Source organism: Mus musculus, chromosome 1 (genome assembly GCF_000001635.26).
Source record: "Mus musculus strain C57BL/6J chromosome 1, GRCm38.p6 C57BL/6J".
Classification (NCBI taxonomy): Eukaryota; Metazoa; Chordata; class Mammalia; order Rodentia; family Muridae; genus Mus; species Mus musculus.
Genome location: NC_000067.6, coordinates 139,118,459 through 139,141,062, shown reverse-complemented (window position 1 = coordinate 139,141,062; position 22,604 = coordinate 139,118,459). Strand labels below are relative to the sequence as shown.

Sequence of the window (22,604 nt, the reverse complement as noted above, 5' to 3'; positions counted from 1 at the left end):
AGGAAATCCCAACAACATGGTTGCCTAAGCAACAAATGATGTGCAGGTGGATGGAAAAATTCTAACAGGGCTTGATTCCTAGAAAATGAGCTACTAGAAGTTAATGGCAGCTGAGAGAGAAAGAGAATCTGTCTTCTCTAGAATGAGGTTAGCCAAGCCCAGGAGGTTAGCCCTAACCACACGATGAGAAACACTAAATGGACTCAGCCGGTTGTATCTGTAACTTATATACATTTATAATTAAGTAAACATACACAATACACATGGATGTAACAATTATATTTTAATAAGAGGCCAAGAATTTGAGGAGTGAAAGTCACACCAGAGGAACTAGAAGGAGGAGGAGGAGCAGAGTGACATAAATACAATACTCATATATGAAACGCTCAAACAAAAATGCCATGAAAAAGAAAACAAAAATAAATGTATGCATGCATGCAAGGTTGTACACACACACACACACACACACACACACACACACACACACACACCATACATGTAATTTTATCAGCAGAAGTCTGAAAGTCAGAGAGGAAACTTACAAATTTGTATGCAGTCCGCACAGCGGGAGTTGCTTTGGTCACTGCTGTGTTGAACAATGCACCTCCTTTCTGAAAGAAGAGAAACATTTTTAAAGACTTGTGGGCAAGCTGTCCTAGAAAAATGAAACATTGTCAGTAATATAGAAAAATATGTAAGTTAAAGACCCATGAAGTTATGTCAATTATTTTTTAATATTTTACATTTTATAATGATTTAAAACAGAGTGTAAATATTTTGCTCAGTTCTTTTCAGTTGGTGTAAAGCATCATTTCCGAGGCATTTCATCACCAGGTTGGAATAAAGAGTACGATGGACAAGACAGAACAAACTTAGAGTTTCTCAACAGACAGAAGATGATGGTCATCAGCTGATTTGACGCTGGGCAATAAAGACTTCGACTGTGGGTGATTTTCTTCACTAGAACATATCATACTAACAAAACATTGTAATCCAATAAAATCCCCATCAGACCCTACTACTGCACCCTAGTCCTTTGTTGGCTTTCTATTGCTATGACACTGATGAAACTCACCTTCAAGAGAAGAGGACTTATTACATCACTCAGGTCAGAGTTCATCATCAATGGAAGCTAGGGCAGGCACTCAAGCAGGAACCTGAATGGAGGAGTGTGGCTCACTGGCCCCCTTCCAAGTCCCTAGTCAGCTGTCTCTTTTACACCTCTCAGGATCACTTACCCAGGGCGGCACTGCCCACTGTGGGCTGGCCCATCAATCATTAAGCAAGACAATGTCACACAGCCATTCCCACAGGCCAATATGATAGATGCATCTCCTCAGCTGAGGTTCCCTCTTTGGAAAGTATCACACTATCAGAACCTAAGCAGCACAGGGGTGCTGTGACCTATAATACAGTGTGCAGGCAAATGGTGGCTTTGAGTAAGACTTTTATGTCTAACGTAAACACTTTCATTTTAAATTTCCTTTATATTATCAACAAAGCATGAACAAAAATTACTTAGTGTGATAAAACATACACATTTCAAATTAAACAGTGTTAAGTATAGCCAGAATACTTTTTCTCAATATTTCTCTGCACTTTCTAGAGTGAAAAGAGGAGAAACAAAAGGCATACACTTACCTTGACTGTATACACCCACTGCTGATATGACCTCGGGCTCCCTGGAACATATAAAAGTTAGATGCCAGGGGTAACCACTAAAAGCTAAAACCAGAAAAACACAGCTCGCCCAGAGACAGCATGCACAGCAGCCCAGCACAGCAGCCCAGCAGGTCCCTTTACTGGCCTGTTGTAAACCAGGACCAGGTCCTGAGAGTGAGTGCACCAGGCCATCAGAACTCACACCAAAAGCATCGTTCTTCATTCACACATGAACCTAAGGCTTCCCTATATTCTCACATTTAAATATTTGCCTTGCAGTGGAAAATATAGCCTATTGAAATTCAACATGCCTAGACATCTAAAAATATTTTTTTCAAAGTTTTATGTCTATTGTTTTAAAAAATGTTTGTTTTATACAGTTAGGTTCACTTAAAACATTTCAAGTGTGGAGAAGAATCAAGGAAAACAGGAAATTGGGAAATGCAGAAAACCACGAGGACAAAAAAGATGGTTTTGTAATTTTTAAATAGCAATGTACACTAATAGGTGTTTGTATCTTAATGTGACTAAATGACACTTTTATCTCTAAAAATAGTCTCTAACTTTCTAGAAGCAAAACCATATGGCTGGAAGGAAACGCGCTGAAAGGATGCCATGGGTATGAATGAGCTCGTCTCTCAGAACTCCTTCTAAGAGAACCTGACAGTTCCGGCTGAGGAGGAGACCCACAGGGCACAACACTTGCTGTGAAACAGGACTTGAGGAAAGAAGCCAGGTGTGGTGGCACACACATGTCATCCTAGTGCTGGGATGGGAGACATGAGCACATTCCTCAGAGAGACACAGGCCACTGAGACCCTGTCTCAAAAACCACGGTATATGGAGAGCGAGGAATAACGAACATCTAAGGTTGTCCTTTGTCCTCTTGTCCAGATGTATGGTACTACCTAGACCCCAGAGATACACAAACGTGCACCAAAACTCTTGCTAATAAACATGCTCACTTATAAATAACATTATTTAGTCACTGAAATGATATTATTAGACAAAAGAAAACATATCTGTTGCTGAAGAGATAGCTGAGCAGTTAATGACACTTGTTCCTGAAGAAGACCCACGGTCAATTCCCAGCACCCACTTGTTAACTCACAACCGCTGGTGACTCTGGATCCAGGGATCTAACACTCTTCTGGCCTCTAAGGTTGCAGTGAATGTGGTGCACACACACACACACACATGTTGCCAAAACTCTCATACACATAAACTAATAACCCTCCCTCTTTGGGGAAAAAAAAAAAAGAAACACACATCTAACATCGTCTTCTAAAACAACTGATTTCAGTTAGATTTTAAACTACTTTCTTAATTTTTATGATAAGAATCTCCAAAAGGAAAGGAAAAAAGTCACCATTAAAAGTAAAGTCTCAATGGCTACACTGTTGCCCAAAGGACCCCACAAAATACAGCATGTATCTTTTTATGCGGTTCTATCTTTGTTTTATGAAAGAAAATACAACAGAGCTAGCCGGATGTTAAAGGCATTAGCCTGCTTATAGCTAAGACTAACGAGCTGAGTTTGGGCCCCAGAACCATCACAGTAGTGGCTGAAAGCCAAATCTTGCAAGTTGTCCACTAACCTACACACATGCAATGGCATGCATGCACACACACACACACACACACACACACACACATGCATGCACACATATGCACAATTGGTTAATTTAATCCTTCAAATCTTTCCCTCACTTAAAAGAAAAACCAAGAAACAACTTCATTGTAATAATGATCCTTTGCAGCACTTTCTCCTTTCTATTGAACAAGAAAATCCTGGGTCAAAACCATTATGACTCATCCCCAACGATTCAGGTGCATATTTCCTTTACCAAATGATGAAAAACATTCATGTTATCCTATTGATTTATTTTTCAAATACATTTTACTTTATTACCAATCAAGTCTCATCTTTCATTTAGGTTATTTTTTTATATTTTTAAAAAAACTTTCTGGGATAGGGTCTTTTCTAGCTGGTTTCCAACTCACTGTAAACTGAGACTGGCCGTTGGTCCCAAGTCCCCCGGCTCCCAGCTCCAGGTGTGGAATCCAGGTGTGCACACACCTTTATCAGGTCGTGTGCCTTCTACTTCTTCCTCACACATGACTACATAGAAATTATCCACTTAGGGGTTATACATTATTTACTATTATAAGGTGTGGTGCTTATTTCTCCAAAATGAATTTTAGAAAGCAGAAAGAAAACAGAACAGTATGATAATAACTTAAGGTTCAAGAATAATTGTCAAGCCAGAAAAAAAAAAAACTAATATATTAACAACAAGGAAACAGTTGTGATAAACCTGCATAGCAGTTATAGGAGGTCAAATGTCTTACTTGAAATTATGAGGAATAAGTTCATATTCAGCTTTTAGAGGTCATAAGACGTTTTCATCTACTGTACATGCTCTGCATTTCCCTACTGTAAAAGTGTGCAAAACAGGACGTGCCAATGAGAAAGACAAGATTTCTGGTTGTGCTCTGGACCTCTAGGGTGCAGGGCCATCCGATAGATGGCTAATTCCATTAGCAGCCAACAAAAATTAAGAATCAGGAATTTAAAATCCTGATTCACTGTTTCTTCAATGCCAAATGCCACCCCTAGAACTGCTTAGTAACAGAACAGATCAGATCAAGTTATCCAGGGACTCCCTCCTCCTAGTTTCAAAAAAGAGCACTTTGTAAAGGAAAGGGGTTGCAACGGTAAGGGCTGGGTGGCTGGATGTCAAGGAAGGAAGGGGCTAGAAGGCAGGCAGTAAGGAGAGGGTGGGCAGTAGTGAGCAGGCTGGGTTAAGTGGAGGATGAGTAGAAGAGCAAGGTAGAGAAGGGGGCACGGGGAGGATGACCAACACTAAACACGTCTCAAAGTACCACAGGGAGATGATTCCCAAATATGCATAAATGTAAACAGTTTAAGTGGAGTCGCCTTATAAAGGGGTGCAATGTCCTTCCTAAACAGCAGAGGCATAATAGTACCAAATTAAAAAAAATAATAATAATAAAGAACTCCTATTTTCTTTTCCATTTCAAATCTTCATGAATCACCCATTTTTTTTTTTTTTTTTTTTGCTAAGAACAATCTATGTATTTCTAAGACAATGTAAAATACAAATAAAATCAGCACTTGATTGGCATAATTTTTAAAAATAATTTCTTATTCACTGAAATTGATAACTATGGAAACAGGTTGTCCTTTTGGTTAAGTATTTGCTCCCTCAGATTAGAACATGGGAGTTGGAAATTTTAATTAAAATAAATAGCTGGAATTAAGTAGCGCACTCTCTAAATCAGATATGGACCAAGCCTCATATCCTTCTATGATAGAATATAAATATCCATCATATTCACTGTAACACTGCTATTTTTAGTGAATACACAATAAAAATAAAATGAATTAGCTATTCTTATGTGCCTTTATGTCTCTTTCTTTCTGTGGTTTCTGGACGAGCAGTTATTACAGAATTTAAGTGTATAAAAGGATCACAGCTCTCCCCCATTACTGTCACAAGATGTCATCTTCAATTCTACAAAAGCTACCAGCCCCACGGGTCATAAAGATAATGAGACAGCAGTTATGTAAATACTGCGTAGACCCCTCAAGCAATGTGTCCATAAGCTGACAATATTTTGCTTGTCTGGGTTGAAAAGTAAAAGGCGTCATTTTAACACAAAAGTCCCATTGAAGCTGGATTTCTGCCCATGAGCGAGCGGGATGCGAGCTGAATGGACCCACACAGAGCTCCCTTGCTGAGTCAGACAAACTAACTTTCCCAAGCTCAGTGCCTCTCCTGAGGTGCTGCACATCTACTAGGTGAAGGCCTATGGCTGCCAAGTTCATCTGCTCTTCTTTGAGGAAATTCTCTTCACCCATTTACTTCTATGCTTTATGGCAGACACTAGGTAGTGTTTAAGAATAAAAGTAAGGTGCAAAACTTGCAGATATGCACTTATTTATTTTTATCTTCTCAATTTTAGTAACTACTCAAATGACTAAAACCCTGTCTATCAAGGCAAACCAACAAAGAGGTCAAAATGAACCCAGCAAGACAGCAAGGGCAGATATCCTGTTCACGTGGCTCTCACAACATACAGAGCAGTCCCAGTGTGCGCTCAGCAATCCTCCTTGGAAGAATCACTAAGACACTGGAGGACTCTGCATGCCAGGACTACAGAGCAGAGCATCAGCTGACAGCACGTCAACTCAGAACTCATTGCTTGCCTACATACTACAACACTGGACACTCACATTTGGAATGGATTCTAGTTTTGGAATGGTAAAGTTAAAACTTTTCTAATCCTACTGTTGTCTGCAGACCAAGAATTGTACAGCTTCCCACTTCCCACTTCCGGAAGCAGGCAGCATGCATGCATACAGGCATTCCTGCATTTTCAGCTGCACTACACTGCACTATTTCAACCAGAGTCTCTGTCCCAAACTCACTCAGACCGCCAGAACCCATCACTTTCCAGTAGAAGCTATCATTAGGTGGGAAACGGGGAAAGGTTATAAATTACTTGGTTTTCTGTTATTTTCAACAATACTAAGAGATTATTAGAGCTAATAACTAATAATTTATGACACAACCTTCCTGCTTTGAAAATTAATATTACAAAAATAAGCCCATAGCATAGCTCATATAAGATGAAAATCCTACATAAAACTGTGTGTTTAGGAGAAAACAATTGTTTAAAAGACAGTTCTCTTCTCCAGCAGACCAAGATCCCCAAAAGAAAGAAAGCCAAGGGGAAAAAGGGGGCCCTGGCCCCCCACTTGTCATCAAGAAACAGGAGGCCAAAAGGTTCTTTGTTTGAGAAAAGGCCCAAAAACTTTGGCATTGGGCAGGACATCCAGCCAAAAGATATCTAACACACTTTGTCAAATGGCCCCGCTACATCAGGCTGCAGCGGCAAAGCCCATCATCTATAAGTGGCTCAAAGTCCCTCCTGCCAGTAACCAGTACACTCAGGCCCTGGACAGGCAAACAGCTACTCAGCTGCTTAAGCTTGCCCACAAGTACAGGCCAGAGACAAAGAAAGAGAAGCAAAGGCTACTGGCCCATACTGAGAAGAAAGCTGCTGGGAAAGGGGACATCCCAACTAAGAGACTAATAACTCCATGTCAATACAGCCACCACCTTGGTGGAGAACAAGAAGGCTCAGCTGGTGGTGATTGCCCATGATGTAGACCCCACTGAGCTGGTGGTTTTTCTGCCTGCCCTGTGTGGAAAGATGGGGGTGCCCTACTGCGCCATCAAGGGAAAGGCCAGGCTGGGGCGCCCGGTCCACAGGAAGATGTGCACCACTATTGCCTTCACACAGGTTACCTCAGAAGACAAGGGTGCTCCGGCTAAGCTGGTGGAAGCTATTAGGACCAATTACAATGAAAGATACAATGAGATCCGTGGCTACTGGGGAGTCTACATCCTGGGTCCTAAGTCTGTGGCTTGCATTGCCAAGCTGGAAAAGACAAAGGCTAAAACACTCGCCACTAAACCGGGATGCATGTACACTAACTTTTGTGTACATAAATATAATTACAAAATTATCTTCCCAAAGAAAGACATATATCAGAGACAGACACAAAAATCAGATGTCTAGGTAATTACTCTCAAGGCTATCTTTACCTCCACAGAAGCCACCCGAAGTGATCTCTTCTTCGAAGATATCAGAGAAACCTCTTCCTGCGTTAAGCTTTGCCAGTCGACCATCAATAAACTGAAATTTAAAAGTTTCAAATGTTAAGTTTTCATTTTTATAACATTAAAAATTACTTGTAAATAGAGAAAAATGAGGGGAATGAGTAAAGTAGCAATGTCAAAAACAACCATAGGAATCATGTTATTAACAATTTACCTAAAAGAAAACCACATACTACATATAATTCTCTGCAGAGATATACATATATAGTTTTAATAAACTTTTTTCTTCCAGGCTGATAATGTTTAATTCAAGAATCAAACCACCTTGCAAAAAAGAGAAGCGTTTTCTTTTCTTTTTCTTTTTCTTTTTCTTTTTCTTTTTTTCTTTTTGGTTTTTTTGAGACAGGGTTTCTCTGTGTAGCCCTGGCTGTCCTGGAACTCACTTTGTTTGTAGACCAGGCTGTCCTTGAACTCAGAAATCTGCCTGTCTCTGTCTCCCAAGTGCTGGGATTAAAAGCGTGCACCACCACACCCGTCCAGAAGCCTTTTCTTAAGTTGCTGGCCACGGCTGTCAGAGACTCCCCAAATATACAGCTTATACAACTGCCTTCACTGTACTCGGAGGCAGAAGGCGAGTGTCTGTTGGTGAAGACACCATGCGCTTGAAGAACAGGGTCAACTTAATGTGCTTAGTTCTGCAGTGACTAATGTGCTGGGGTAGTGATACCCAGGGGCTCCCCCTTCTCAGAGGAGGAGGAGAGGGGGAGAGGTGGGAGGAGCTATGGGGGGTGCTGGGAGGAGAAGTGGGGCTGATACTGGGATGCAAAATGAATAAGTAAATAAATTAATGAAAATGATAAAAATCATTCCAAGGGCTATTAAAAATGTAAAAACAAACAAACAAACAAACAAACAACAATAACAAATACAGAGCCACCAGGCCCTGTGATTTGGAATTAACACTAATGCCTCCACCCTGAGGACTAAATCTTACAGTATGAGAAGGCACCATGGAAACTTCCTGAGGGGAGAGGCAACCAGTCTAACCCAGCTAGGACCACATCACCAATGAGCATGGCATAATAACCCTAAGGGGACAGAAGTGGCACACACTACATGTAAAGGACAGCTCTCAACGTGTTAAGATTTACTTAAGGAAAGGGAAGCTATGCCAGTGTGCCAGTACTGGGAACCTAGGTATGCACGAGTACCAGTGACATCATGGCAACTGGACGCTAGTCTACAACCACTGATTTACTAAGCCAGCATAAGTCCTAACAACAATCTATAAACACTTGTCCTGATAGCCACAGGTGAGGAGAGTCCTCAGTTCTCATAAAGGAAACCTCTCTCTTCAACAGATGGAGATCACGACAGAAAACTACAACCAGACAAAATGCAGAGTTGTGGAGCCCAGTCCCCATGGATGAATCTACAAAACACTCTCACCCCTGGAGCTCAGGGAATGGTGCTGAACAGAGGGCACAAAGACTGTAAGGGCCAGAGGAGCAGCGAGGACTGGGACTGTGTCTCCTAGGAATATTAGAAGCTCCACCCATTAAGTCTCACCAACATGACTGCCCAAACACGAGGTGAACAAAAATGACAGCAATGGACACGCCAAAGAGTATGGCAAAAAGCCCAAGAAGCCCCAACTACACATGAACTACAGACAACAGAGAAAAGCTGCGAGTGAGAGCGGTGGTCTTCGACACCCGGGCTTGGCACAAATGTCTAGCATACAGTCTTCATTACTGCTGTGGTTTAGTGCTCGTTGGAACACAGTCTTACTCTGCTTGGTCCCAGACACACAGTTTAAATGGAATGCAGCTGAAGGGATAAAGAAGGCTCAAAAGATGTTAAAGGCCATGCATTTTTACTTGACTTTAAAGGTAAATAATTACATCGCTATACCATATCAACATTTTATCTAGAGATCAAAGGCAGTAATATGATGTTGGTGTCTTCACTGTATACAATAAGTGATTAATTTGAAAATAAGACAGTTAAAGACGTGTAAAATTTCACTTGCACATGTTTTAATATAGCAGTATAAATCAAATTAAAGAGATGCAATTCCATGGACTAAGAATCATTTTTTAAAATATTGGGTGAAAGGAAGATAATAAATTTAAAGCAATATATTACTTGCAAAGAGAACGAACTAAGCCATCCTTTTAAAGGACTTAATTTATTCTAAAAGATTAAGAGTTTAAGACTTTTTAAAAGGTTTTCCATTTTGTTTAGGGAACATAATCCATTCATTTTATTAAATGAGTGGAATAGTTTAAGTCAAAAAAAAAAAAAAAAGAGAGAGATAAATCCTGAACCTCTCTAGGGTTGTGCCCTTCTGAGCATGAGCAGCTAGTTCATGTAAGTAGGCGAGTGAGAGGGGCCAGCAAACACCTGATAAAATGTCGCCTGATAAATGTCATGTGCTAGCACTGATTTTGCAAACATCCTGTCAGTGAGAATCAGACACTTTTCAATGTGCACAGAGTACGTGATGTCTTCAAATACACAGATAAATTATAAATGCAGATATACACATATTGACAGCAGGTATAGATATCTGGAAAAGGGTATTAGTGGAGGGGAAAGCTGAACACCAAGTTCTCTGAACTCTTTTAACAATGTCTAGTTCAATAACAGCTTTTCCTTTTAAATCAATTTTTCCTAAATCGACTTGGCTTGTGGCCACCCCACTGTGGTGTCTCTGCAACCATTCAGAGTGTGCAAGAGACCAAACAGTTTTAGGTAAAGCTGCATACAATTTTGAAGTAAAACAACCCCTGCCCCCCCAACAGACATATATAGACACACAGACACAGACACAGACACACACACACACACCCCATAAAAACCAAAACACCAAAAACCAAACAAACAAACAAAACCAAACTGATTTCTGTTGAAAAAAATGATTTCATAATATATTGTTTGAGTTATAGTGACTATTTCATTTAGCAAACATGTTATTTTCAGAGAGCTGAAAAACAGTTTTAAATTAGTTTTCTTTTTTTACTGCTAGTAATAACAAGTAGTGCTGTCAGCAGTAATGATAGATATAGCCTCAGATAAGCAACGAATAGATTTGCAATACAATTTTAAAGCCTGTTTTGAAAGATGGCACATTGAACTTTATAATTAAAAAAAAAATTATAAAGTGATAAACTGGCATGGGGCTGAGGAGATAGCTGGTGAGAAAAACGTTTTTAAAATTCACACACACACACACACACACACACACACACACACACACACACACACACCCCATTACCACTGCTCTCACCGCCGCCACCATCAAAAGAAACTGGTTTTTGAGGACCAACATCTGAAGTTGTTCTTTGGACTCCACAAACATGCAGACAGACAGACAGACAAGTATACTCACACACGCGTACAAACTGATAGATACACTACACACAGTTCTCAAGACAAGTGAGATTATATATAAGATGAGGAACTATTTCTATTCTACATCTTCAATAGTGGCAAGAAATAGATCTTGTTAACCCGTACGGCAGAACATAAATAGTGACGCAGTTCATGACATAAACATTCTCAGGCTGCAGAGTTTCTTGCTCTTCTTTTGATCCTGGTATCACTAAAATCTGTCTAAACACTTCTAATCTTCACACCGTTGTTTTATAGGAAACCGTCTTAATGTAAAGAAATCTTTGCTTTTAAAGTCACTTGAGCAAATAGTACTATTCATAAAAATCCAGCAAGGGAAAAAAAAAAGAGGCCATAAATTCACAAACGAACAAGGTAAGTAGGTATCTGGGAAGGTTTGGAGGGAGAGAAAGGAAGGGAAAATTCAGTTTCAAAATGCAATTATATATACAATTAATTGGAAAATCTAATACATTTTAGAAAATATACATCATGGCAGCCTCCCCCCCCACCCCCAAATGTTTTTTGAATGTATTGTTCTGGTCAGATTCCCAGATTAAAGTTGAAATGAAGGGTCAGCTGACCAGCTCTAAGAGATAAATGTATGCTTTCCTTTACTGAATCCCCCCACTTTGGTGTATTTCCAGAATAAATCTAAAAACCCAAAATAATTCATTATGAACTTTCCATTGCGTTTACGGTCTACACAGGACAGAAATATTTAATTTTAATTCACCTATCAAAATTGGGATGTCAATAATTAGGTTTCATGACTTTGATATTTAAAGTATAGTATTTCATTTGTGGGGGAAACTCTTAAAAATCATTGTGTTAGGGATAGCAGTCAGTGGTGCAGTTATTTAGCAAGTGTGGTAGTTTGAATAAGAATGGCTTGAATGTATAGTCTCCAGGGTATGAAACTGATAGGATTAGAAGGATTAAGAGGTGTGGCCTTGTTAGAGGAAGTGTGTGACTAGGGGTAGGCTTTGAGGTTTCAAAAGTCCATGTCAGACCTGGTCTGTCTCTCTGTCTCTGTCTCTTTCTGTCTGTCTCTGTCCCAGCCCTGCAGCATCCTCCCCACACTGCCCTGCTCCGCCCCCCCGCCCTCCCCCCAAGAAAGGTATCCAGATGGAAGAGGAGATGGGGAGAACTGTAGGAGAGGGAGGATAAACCAGGTACATCTATTTTCAATAAAAGGAGAAAAGAGAAAAATATATACTAAAAGTGTGATGAGATGGCTTAGTAATTATTCTCATCTTTATACTTCAATGCCCAGACATTTCCTGCTCCCTAGAGTCTAGGCAGATGATTTTGCTTCCTAATTTCACCAAAGAGAAAAAATGATTGAGTGGAGAAAGAAAGTATACTCAGGAGGGTTGTTATTTTATCCCTGATCTCACCTCCCTAAGTCCACTTCTGAAGCTCCTTAAAGAAAGGCAGAGGAGCTGGCAGGCCAGCCTCCATGTCCTCTCCCTCAGGCCTTTAATCACCATCTCCACCTCCACACCAGCAAGGCCGCTGTTATTTGATTAACACCAGGAGCACTGGCAGTTTAGCCCCCTTGAAATTCTTTACTTGCCAAGTTCTCCCAGATTTCTGCCCCACCTCACTGCTGGACCACTCTCCCTCCCACAGCTCCTGCCTACTCTCCCCTGCTCTGACCTTGCCTATAAAAACACTTCTATTCTATTCGCTGAGGAACCCTGCTTCTTTATCTCCAGTCCAATTTTCTCTTGTACCTTGTTTATCTGTTTGCCTACCCAATATCTTACCTGAATATCTAATAAACAGGTTGAATTTATAGTGTTTCTGAAACACCATTCTTGTAAGAACATTTTTATCCACAATCCCACCAAGCTCACTTAAGTGACACTGGCACCTGTCTGGCTTCTTCCCGCCTCAGAAAGCATATGATTATCTTTTTAATAGTAAGACTTTTGAAATATTGTCTGGCCTCCTCATGTAAACAGATGTATCATTCCGTTCCATTGTCTGTTCCCCACTGCTATTAGCTCTCAGCTGCATTATACAAACAGCCTGAATCTCTTTGGGGCTCTGCCTTTGGTTACCCCACAGGAGGGCACTGCTTATGCTCAGACCACACTATTTTAAGTGATGCAGGTACAGACAGGGGTGTGTATGTAGACCATTGCCTCTGCCAGTACCATTTCTCCTGTCTTGTCCTGCTCTGTTCATTTCTCTACATACTTACAACTTAGAGCTCTACGTATTTATTTTGTTGCCTCACTCCCTCCCCCTAGGAATGAAGGAGGTTCATCCCTACTTTGCTCTCTCTAAGACATCCCATCCAGAGCAGGGATGTCTTACAGAGGCTATTCATATATTCTGCAGAATGGAGGAAAAGGGAGAGAAGGCGTAGTAGCTGTCTCTACCTTGTTAATGAGACTTCATGACTCTGAGGTTTGAAGGCAGGTCTAAATTGGCAAGTTTAAAGGTAAGATTCAATAATGTGCCTGTTTTGCAGACTCTCTAGGACTCTGATGAAGGAGGACTGACAGCCATTTTGAGTGCTACTTGAACTCAAAGTACGTCTTTTGTACTGCTATGCTATTGCCCTGTGAGTTCTTCTGCACCCAAGTGGTGTGTGTGCCCCTTTGCCTCATTTGCTGCTTTATTCCTTTTAATACTGTGGGTTATACGACCGGTGCCACCTAATGCTGCAAGAGTCAGGAACCATCGGGGCTAGTCATGTAAGTGTTGCTCTTAGCAGCAAAACACGTCCCGGGAATAGCCACCATGACAAAGGTCAATAAGAAAACTGGAGAGTTATAGCAATTTATTGTTTAAGTTAAAAGCTTTTTAAACATCTCCCCAAATCCCTAGTTAACATCAAAGGAACGTATTTGGCTTCTGACCCATTCCTTTTATCCAACAGCTTACCAAGTCAGGGAAAAGGGGTCATGTAGTGAGCTAAGAATCTTGCAGGTTTTTCATTTCTACAGAACAAGAAACTGCAGATATCCCCTAATTTATAAAATGAGTTTTGTTATATTCAACTTCAGATTTTTTTAGATACTAAAATTGTCACAATATTTTTTAGGCATATTCCATATAGTAGATAGTTGCTCCACTGTTTTTAATTTGTTCATTACTACTAAATACATATTAAGTACATATTAGGATATAGAAGTACTTAAAACATAAACTGTCATTCATATCATTAAAGAGCCTATAACTCAAAAAAGTCAAACAAAAGAAGAAATGTTATATGGCACAGGTCCAAAGATCCTAAGAGGAAAGGGATTCTGAAAGGAGAGAAGGTCCAAACAGGAAAGAGACACTAGTAAGTCTAAAGACCAAGCTGTGGAATGCCAGCCAGGGAGAGGATACTCAGAGCAGAAGAGATGATAATAAGCACACAGGCATTATTTCCTCAGTAGGCTATTCTTAGAATGAGAATAAAGACCTACTGCATGCAACTACAGCCTAGACTGCCCCCAAGTTGTTAACCACTGGAGTTGGCTTTATAAGTTCAGAAGTGGAGCCAGGTTACATATGACTATCTTGAATAGTAAGACAGATTAGAAGAGGCATTCAAAAAGCACCTACTATAAAGTCAGTTTTAACAAAGCTCATTTTTATTTACTTATGTCATAACTCAATATTTTAGTCCTCTATTATAATTTAGACTCAGAAGCATGAAGATATAACATAATTGTCACAGAATACATGCCAACCATCTCATTATGGCTAGAGCAAAAGTATTTGGTAAATGTAAGAGCTGAAGAGAAGAAAATTAAAGTCTTTTTGTTCTATAAAGGAACTTGAAACATTAAGCTTGAACTACACTGTAGACCAAAAAGAATGAAAAGAAATAAATACTCCAAAGAGATAAATACTACAAATGGATGTTCTTCCAATAATAACAATTTGATAGAATTGTTACATTACTGAAAAAAATAGAATGACTATTTTCTTGGGGTTTGATGGTCAAAACTTTTCCCAGAATGCAATTATTTACATATTTATTTACTGCACATTATCTGTGATTTTGTTTCTCCTTAGATAATACTAAATAAACTTTTCTTCATTGAAATAGTAATCTTCCATCCTAATCGAAGAATCACCATTTATACTTTATTGTGATTAACACAGTAGTTTATGAATATTTTAGATATGAATTCCCTATGTATATAAAAAAGTGTTACAGATAAATTTTCCTCTGACTTAGTTAGCACTGACCATAGGCAGAATTCTGTGCAGGAAACTCCAGGCAAACATTGTAATCAGATGTGCTCTCAACTTTAGGGAAGCTCGAAATATAATAAGAAAACTAAATTCACTTAGATGACATTTCAATTCGTAACATTTATACCCCAAGCACAAGTGCAGGCATTTCTGTAAAATAAACAATACTACAGCTTAAATCATATATTGACATTTACACACTGATAGTCGGAAATGTCAATACACCATATATTCACCAAGAGTCGGGTCATCAAGACAAAACCTAAACAGAGACATACTGGAGCTAACATGCTATAAACCAAATAGACCTAATAGATATTTATGGAACATTTCACCCAAACACAAAAGAATATACCTTCTTCTCTGCATATCATAGAACATCCTACATAATTGATCGCATACTCGAACACAAAGCAAGGTTTAACAAATACAAGAAAGTTGAAATAATTCTCTGCATCCTATCAGACTACCACACATTGAAGGTCAATATCAACAACAGAAACAACTGAAAACTTACAACTCATAGAAACTGAACAACTCTCTACTGATCAAAAGTGGGCCAAGACAGAAATAAAGGAAAAACATGAAAGACTTCTAGCATACAATGAAGATGAATACACATCATACCCATATCTATGAGAAAAAATCAAAATGGTTCTAAGAGGAGAGTTCATAGTATTAAGTGCCTACATTAAAAAAAATAGAGATATCTCAAACTAACAACTTAACAGCATATCTGTAAGCTCTAGAAGAGAAAGAAATAAGTACACCTAAGAGAAGTAGATGACAAGAAATAGTCAAACTGAGAGATGAAATAAAATAGAAGCAAAGAGAACAATGAAGAAAAATTTTGAAACAAAGAGTTGCTGCTTTTTTTTTTTTTTTTTTTTTTTTTTAGAAAATCATCAAAAGAGACAAACCCTTATCCAAACGACCTAAAAGACGGAAAGAGAATATCCAAATTAACAAAATCAAAAACAAAAGGGGGCCTAACAGACACCAAGGAAATCCAAAGAATCATTACATACTCCATGAAATTGAAAAATCTAAAAAACAACAATTTTTACCACAGTACCACTTACCAAAGTTAAATCACAACCAGATACACAATTTGAATAGACCTATAAGCACTAAGGTAATACAAGCAGCCATTAAAAATTTCCAAATAAAAATAAAAATGCCTAAGGCCAAACGGTTTAGCACAGAATTCTACCAGACTTTCAAAGAAAAGTTAACACCAATGCTCCTCAAATTATTTCCCAAAATAGAAACAGAAGAAATATTGCCCAATTCATTTTATGAGGCCACAGTTACCCTGACACTCAAATCACACAACGAATCACCAAAGAAAAGAGTTATAGACCAATTTCCCATATGAATAAAGATGGGAAAATACTCAATAAAATGGTAAACTAAAGACAAAACTACATAAAAAAATCATCCACCATGATCAAGCTATTTTTATTACAGAGATATAAGGATGGCTCAATATATGAAAAATCAGTGACTGTAATCCATCATATAAACCAACTGAAAGACAAAAACACAAGATATCTCACTAGATGCAGAAAAGGCCTTTGACAAAATCTAATACTCTTTCATGAGAAAAGTCCTGGAAATATTAGGAATAAAGGATAGACCTAAACATAATAAGGGCTATTTACAGCAAGCCTCTAGCCAACTTAAAATTAAGTGAAAAGAAACTCAAAACCAAAATCCACTTAAAATTAAATGAAAAGAAACTCAAAACCAAAATCCACAGTCTTTCCACTCTCTTCACATTTATTCAATATGGTAGTTGCAGTATTATTAGCTAGAGCAATAAGGCAACTGAAGAAGATCAAGGGAATATAAATTGGAAAGAAAGAAGCCAATGTATAATTTTATATATTATAGTATATTATATTTCACAGGTGACATGATAGTATACATGAGTGATCCTCAAACTTCTACCAGGGAACTCCTACAGCTGATAAACACAGCTTTGAATGAAGTGGCTGGACACAAGAGTAACTAAAAAAAATAAATAAAATAAATAAATAAATAGGTATCCCTCCTCTATGCAAAACACAGATTGAGAAAGAAATAGAGGGGACAATACCTTTCACAATAGCCTCAAAAGATATACAATGTCTTGGAGTAACTCTTACCAAACAAATGAAAGATTTGTATGACAAAAAACTTCGTCTTTTAAGAAAGAAACTCAAGAAATTATCAGAAGAAGGAAAGATCTCCCATGCTCATGGATTGGTAGGATTCACATAGTGAAAATGGTCATCCTACCCAAGGGTTTTTACAGATTCAATGCAATCCCCATTAATTAATCAAAATTCCAACATAATTCTTTACAGACCTTAAAAGACAATTCTTAACTTCATATGGAAAACAAAGAACCCAAGACAGCTAAAACAATCCTGACTGCTGCAATCCAAACAAGAACTGCCAACTTTATGGGCATCTGTGATTTCAAGTTATATTACAGGGTTACAGTAATAAAAACTACAGCGTACTGACATTAAAATAGACGATGGGACCAAATTGCAGATGCAGACATAAATCTACACACCTATGGACACCTGATTTTTGATAAAGAAGCCAGAAATACATAGAGGGGAAAAAAAGACATCATCTTCAGTGAATGGTGCTAGACAAACAGGGTATCTACATGTAGAATGCAAATAGATCCACATTTATAATCCTGCACAAAACTCAAGTTCAAATGAATAAAAGACTCTAAGATAAAACCAGACACCATAAACCTGATAGAAGAGACAGTGGGAAACCAGCTGTGAACACATTGTCACAGGAGATAAATTTCTGAACAGGTAACTGACCACAGAGTACAGGCACTGAGCCCAAGTGGGATCTCATGAAATCAAGCTGCCTGTTTAAGGCAAATGACACTGTCAGTAGAACAATCAGAAATCAGCAGCCTACCGAATGGGAGAAGAGTTTTACCAACTCTATATCCAATAGAAGTCTAATATCCAAAATATATAAAGAAATCAAGAAATTACATATAAAAAACCCCAAATAAACCAATTTTAAAATGGGGTACCGATCTAAACAGAAAATTCTCCACAGAGAAATCTCAAATGGCTTAAGAACACTTAAGAAAATTTCAGCATCCTTAACCACCTGGGAAATACAAATCAAAACTTCTTTGAGATTCCAATTTACATCTGTTGGAATGGGTAAGAACAATAACACAAATGACAGCTCATGCTGGTGAGGACGTGAACCAATGGAAACACTCCTTCATTGTTGGTGGGTGGGGAGGAGGATGGGGCTGAAGATGGGAAGTGCAACCATGTATAGCCACTAGGGAAATCAAAATGGCAGCTTCTTAGAAAACTGGAAGTCAGGACAGGTGCCCACCCAGCTGGGGAGGCGGCCTAAGCCACAGCAGCAGCGGTCGCCATCTTGGTCCGAGACCCGCCGAACTTAGGAAATTGGTCTGAGCAGGTGAGAGGGTGCGCCAGAGAGCCTGGCAGCTTCTGGAACAGGCAGAAGCACAGAGGCGCTGAGGCAGCACCCTGTGTGGGCCAGGGACAGCCGGCCACCTTCCGGACCGGAGGACAGGTGCCCACCCGGCTGGGGAGGCGGCCTAAGCCACAGCAGCAGCGGTCGCCATCTTGGTCCCGGGACTCCAAGGAACTTAGGAATTTAGTCTGCTTAGGTGAGAGTCTGTACCACCTGGGAACTGCCAAAGCAACACACTGTCTGAGAAAGGTCCTGTTTTGGGCCTTCTTCTTCGGCCAGTAGGAGGTCCAAATACAAGATATCTGCGCACCTTCCCTGTAAGAGAGCTTGCCAGCAGAGAGTGCTCTGAGCACTGAAACTCAGAGGAGAGAATCTGTCTCCCAGGTCTGCTGATAGACGGTAACAGAATCACCAGAAGAACAATCTCTAAACAGAGTCAACTATAACTACTAACTCCAGAGATTACCAGATGGCGAAAGGTAAACGGAGGAATCTTACTAACAGGAACCAAGACCACTCACCATCACCAGAACCCAGCACACCCACTTCGCCCAGTCCAGGGAACCCCAACACACCTGAGAACCTAGACCTAGATTTAAAAGCATATCTCATGATGATGGTAGAGGACATCAAGAAGGACTTTAATAAATCACTTAAAGAAATACAGGAGAACACTGCTAAAGAGTTACAAGTCCTTAAAGAAAAACAGGAAAACATAATCAAACAGGTAGAAGTCCTTACAGAAAAAGAGGAAAAAACATACAAACAGGTGATGGAAATGAACAAAACCATACTAGACCTAAAAAGGGAAGTAGACACAATAAAGAAAACTCAAAGCGAGGCAACACTAGAGATAGAAACCCTAGGAAAGAAATCTGGAACCATAGATTTGAGCATCAGCAACAGAATACAAGAGATGGAAGAGAGAATCTCAGGTGCAGAAGATTCCATAGAGAACATCGGCACAACAATCAAAGAAAATGGAAAATGCAAAAAGATCCTAACTCAAAATATCCAGGAAATCCAGGACACAATAAGAAGACCAAACGTACGGATAATAGGAGTGGATGAGAATGAAGATTTTCAACTCAAAGGTCCAGCAAACATCTTCAACAAAATTATTGAAGAAAACTTCCCAAATCTAAAGAATGAGATGCATATGAACATACAAGAAGCCTACAGAACTCCAAATAGACTGGACCAGAAAAGAAATTCCTCCCGACACATAATAATCAGAACATCAAATGCACTAAATAAAGATAGAATACTAAAAGCAGTAAGGGAAAAAGGTCAAGTAACATATAAAGGCAAGCCTATCAGAATTACACCAGATTTTTCACCAGAGACTATGAAAGCCAGAAGAGCCTGGACAGATGTTATACAGACACTAAGAGAACACAAACTGCAGCCCAGGCTACTATACCCAGCCAAACTCTCAATTATCATAGAGGGAGAAACCAAAGTATTCCACGACAAAACCAAATTCACGCATTATCTCTCCACGAATCCAGCCCTTCAAAGGATAATAACAGAAAAAAACCAATACAAGAACGGGAACAACGCCCTAGAAAAAACAAGAAGGTAATCCCTCAACAAACCTAAAAGAAGACAGCCACAAGAACAGAATGCCACCTTTAACAACTAAAATAACAGGAAGCAACAATTACTTTTCCTTAATATCTCTTAACATCAATGGTCTCAACTCGCCAATAAAAAGACATAGACTAACAAACTGGCTACACAAACAAGACCCAACATTTTGCTGCTTACAGGAAACTCATCTCAGAGAAAAAGATAGACACTACCTCAGAATGAAAGGCTGGAAAACAATTTTCCAAGCAAATGGTATGAAGAAACAAGCAGGAGTAGCCATCCTAATATCTGATAAGATTGACTTCCAACCCAAAGTCATCAAAAAAGACAAGGAGGGACACTTCATTCTCATCAAAGGTAAAATCCTCCAAGAGGAACTCTCAATTCTGAATATCTATGCTCCAAATACAAGAGCAGCCACATTCACTAAAGAAACTTTAGTAAAGCTCAAAGCACACATTGCGCCTCACACAATAATAGTGGGAGACTTCAACACACCACTTTCACCAATGGACAGATCATGGAAACAGAAACTAAACAGGGACACACTGAAACTAACAGAAGTGATGAAACAAATGGATCTGACAGATATCTACAGAACATTTTATCCTAAAACAAAAGGATATACCTTCTTCTCAGCACCTCATGGTACCTTCTCCAAAATTGACCACATAATAGGTCACAAATCAGGCCTCAACAGATTCAAAAATATTGAAATTGTCCCATGTATCCTATCAGATCACCATGCACTAAGGCTGATCTTCAATAACAAAATAAATAACAGAAAGCCAACATTCACATGGAAACTGAACAACACTCTTCTCAATGATACCTTGGTCAAGGAAGGAATAAAGAAAGAAATTAAAGACTTTTTAGAGTTTAATGAAAATGAAGCCACAACGTACCCAAACCTTTGGGACACAATGAAAGCATTTCTAAGAGGGAAACTCATAGCTATGAGTGCCTTCAAGAAAAAACGGGAGAGAGCACATACTAGCAGCTTGACAACACATCTAAAAGCTCTAGAAAAAAAGGAAGCAAATTCACCCAAGAGGAGTAGACGGCAGGAAATAATCAAACTCAGGGGTGAAATCAACCAAGTGGAAACAAGAAGAACTATTCAAAGAATTAACCAAACGAGGAGTTGGTTCTTTGAGAAAATCAACAAGATAGATAAACCCTTAGCTAGACTCACTAAAGGGCACAGGGACAAAATCCTAATTAACAAAATCAGAAATGAAAAGGGAGACATAACAACAGATCCTGAAGAAATCCAAAACACAATCAGATCCTTCTACAAAAGGCTATACTCAACAAAACTGGAAAACCTGGACGAAATGGACAAATTTCTGGACAGATACCAACCAAAGTTGAATCAGGATCAAGTTGACCTTCTAAACAGTCCCATATCCCCTAAAGAAATAGAAGCAGTTATTAATAGTCTCCCAGCCAAAAAAAGCCCAGGACCAGACGGGTTTAGTGCAGAGTTCTATCAGACCTTCAAAGAAGATCTAACTCCAGTTCTGCACAAACTTTTTCACAAGATAGAAGTAGAAGGTATTCTACCCAACTCATTTTATGAAGCCACTATTACTCTGATACCTAAACCACAGAAAGATCCAACAAAGATAGAGAACTTCAGACCAATTTCTCTTATGAACATCGATGCAAAAATTCTTAATAAAATTCTCGCTAACCGAATCCAAGAACACATTAAAGCAATCATCCATCCTGACCAAGTAGGTTTTATTCCAGGGATGCAGGGATGGTTTAATATACGAAAATCCATCAATGTAATCCATTATATAAACAAACTAAAAGACAAAAACCACATGATCATCTCGTTAGATGCAGAAAAAGCATTTGACAAGATCCAACACCCATTCATGATAAAAGTTCTGGAAAGATCAGGAATTCAAGGCCAATACCTAAACATGATAAAAGCAATCTACAGCAAACCAGTAGCCAACATCAAAGTAAATGGAGAGAAGCTGGAAGCAATCCCACTAAAATCAGGGACTAGACAAGGCTGCCCACTTTCTCCCTACCTTTTCAACATAGTACTTGAAGTATTAGCCAGAGCAATTCGACAACAAAAGGAGATCAAGGGGATACAAATTGGAAAAGAGGAAGTCAAAATATCACTTTTTGCAGATGATATGATAGTATATATAAGTGACCCTAAAAATTCCAACAGAGAACTCCTAAACCTGATAAACAGCTTCGGTGAAGTAGCTGGATATAAAATTAACTCAAACAAGTCAATGGCCTTTCTCTACACAAAGAATAAACAGGCTGAGAAAGAAATTAGGGAAACAACACCCTTCTCAATAGCCACAAATAATATAAAATATCTCGGCGTGACTCTAACGAAGGAAGTGAAAGATCTGTATGATAAAAACTTCAAGTCCCTGAAGAAAGAAATTAAAGAAGATCTCAGAAGATGGAAAGATCTCCCATGCTCATGGATTGGCAGGACCAACATTGTAAAAATGGCTATCTTGCCAAAAGCAATCTACAGATTCAATGCAATCCCCATTAAAATTCCAACTCAATTCTTCAACGAATTAGAAGGAGCAATTTGCAAATTCATCTGGAATAACAAAA

The 22,604-nt window shown here is 39.0% G+C and overlaps 1 protein-coding gene and 1 pseudogene across 7 annotated transcripts in view; one reads left to right on the top strand and one right to left on the bottom strand.

The window, feature by feature from the left end:
* The window catches only part of Dennd1b (DENN/MADD domain containing 1B), a 212,335-nt gene that overhangs the window by 34,981 nt on the left and 154,750 nt on the right, over positions 1-22,604 (bottom strand). For all 7 annotated transcript variants that reach the window (NM_001166501.1, XM_006529716.4, XM_006529719.3 and 4 more), the window contains 3 exons: positions 7,302-7,392; positions 1,642-1,682; positions 543-611 (listed from right to left, as the gene is read on the bottom strand). In NM_001166501.1, coding sequence (NP_001159973.1) covers positions 543-611; positions 1,642-1,682; positions 7,302-7,392 — 201 coding nt within the window. The remainder of the gene's footprint in view (positions 1-542; positions 612-1,641; positions 1,683-7,301; positions 7,393-22,604) is intronic.
* Gm16304 (predicted gene 16304) lies at positions 6,380-7,221 on the top strand (annotated as a pseudogene).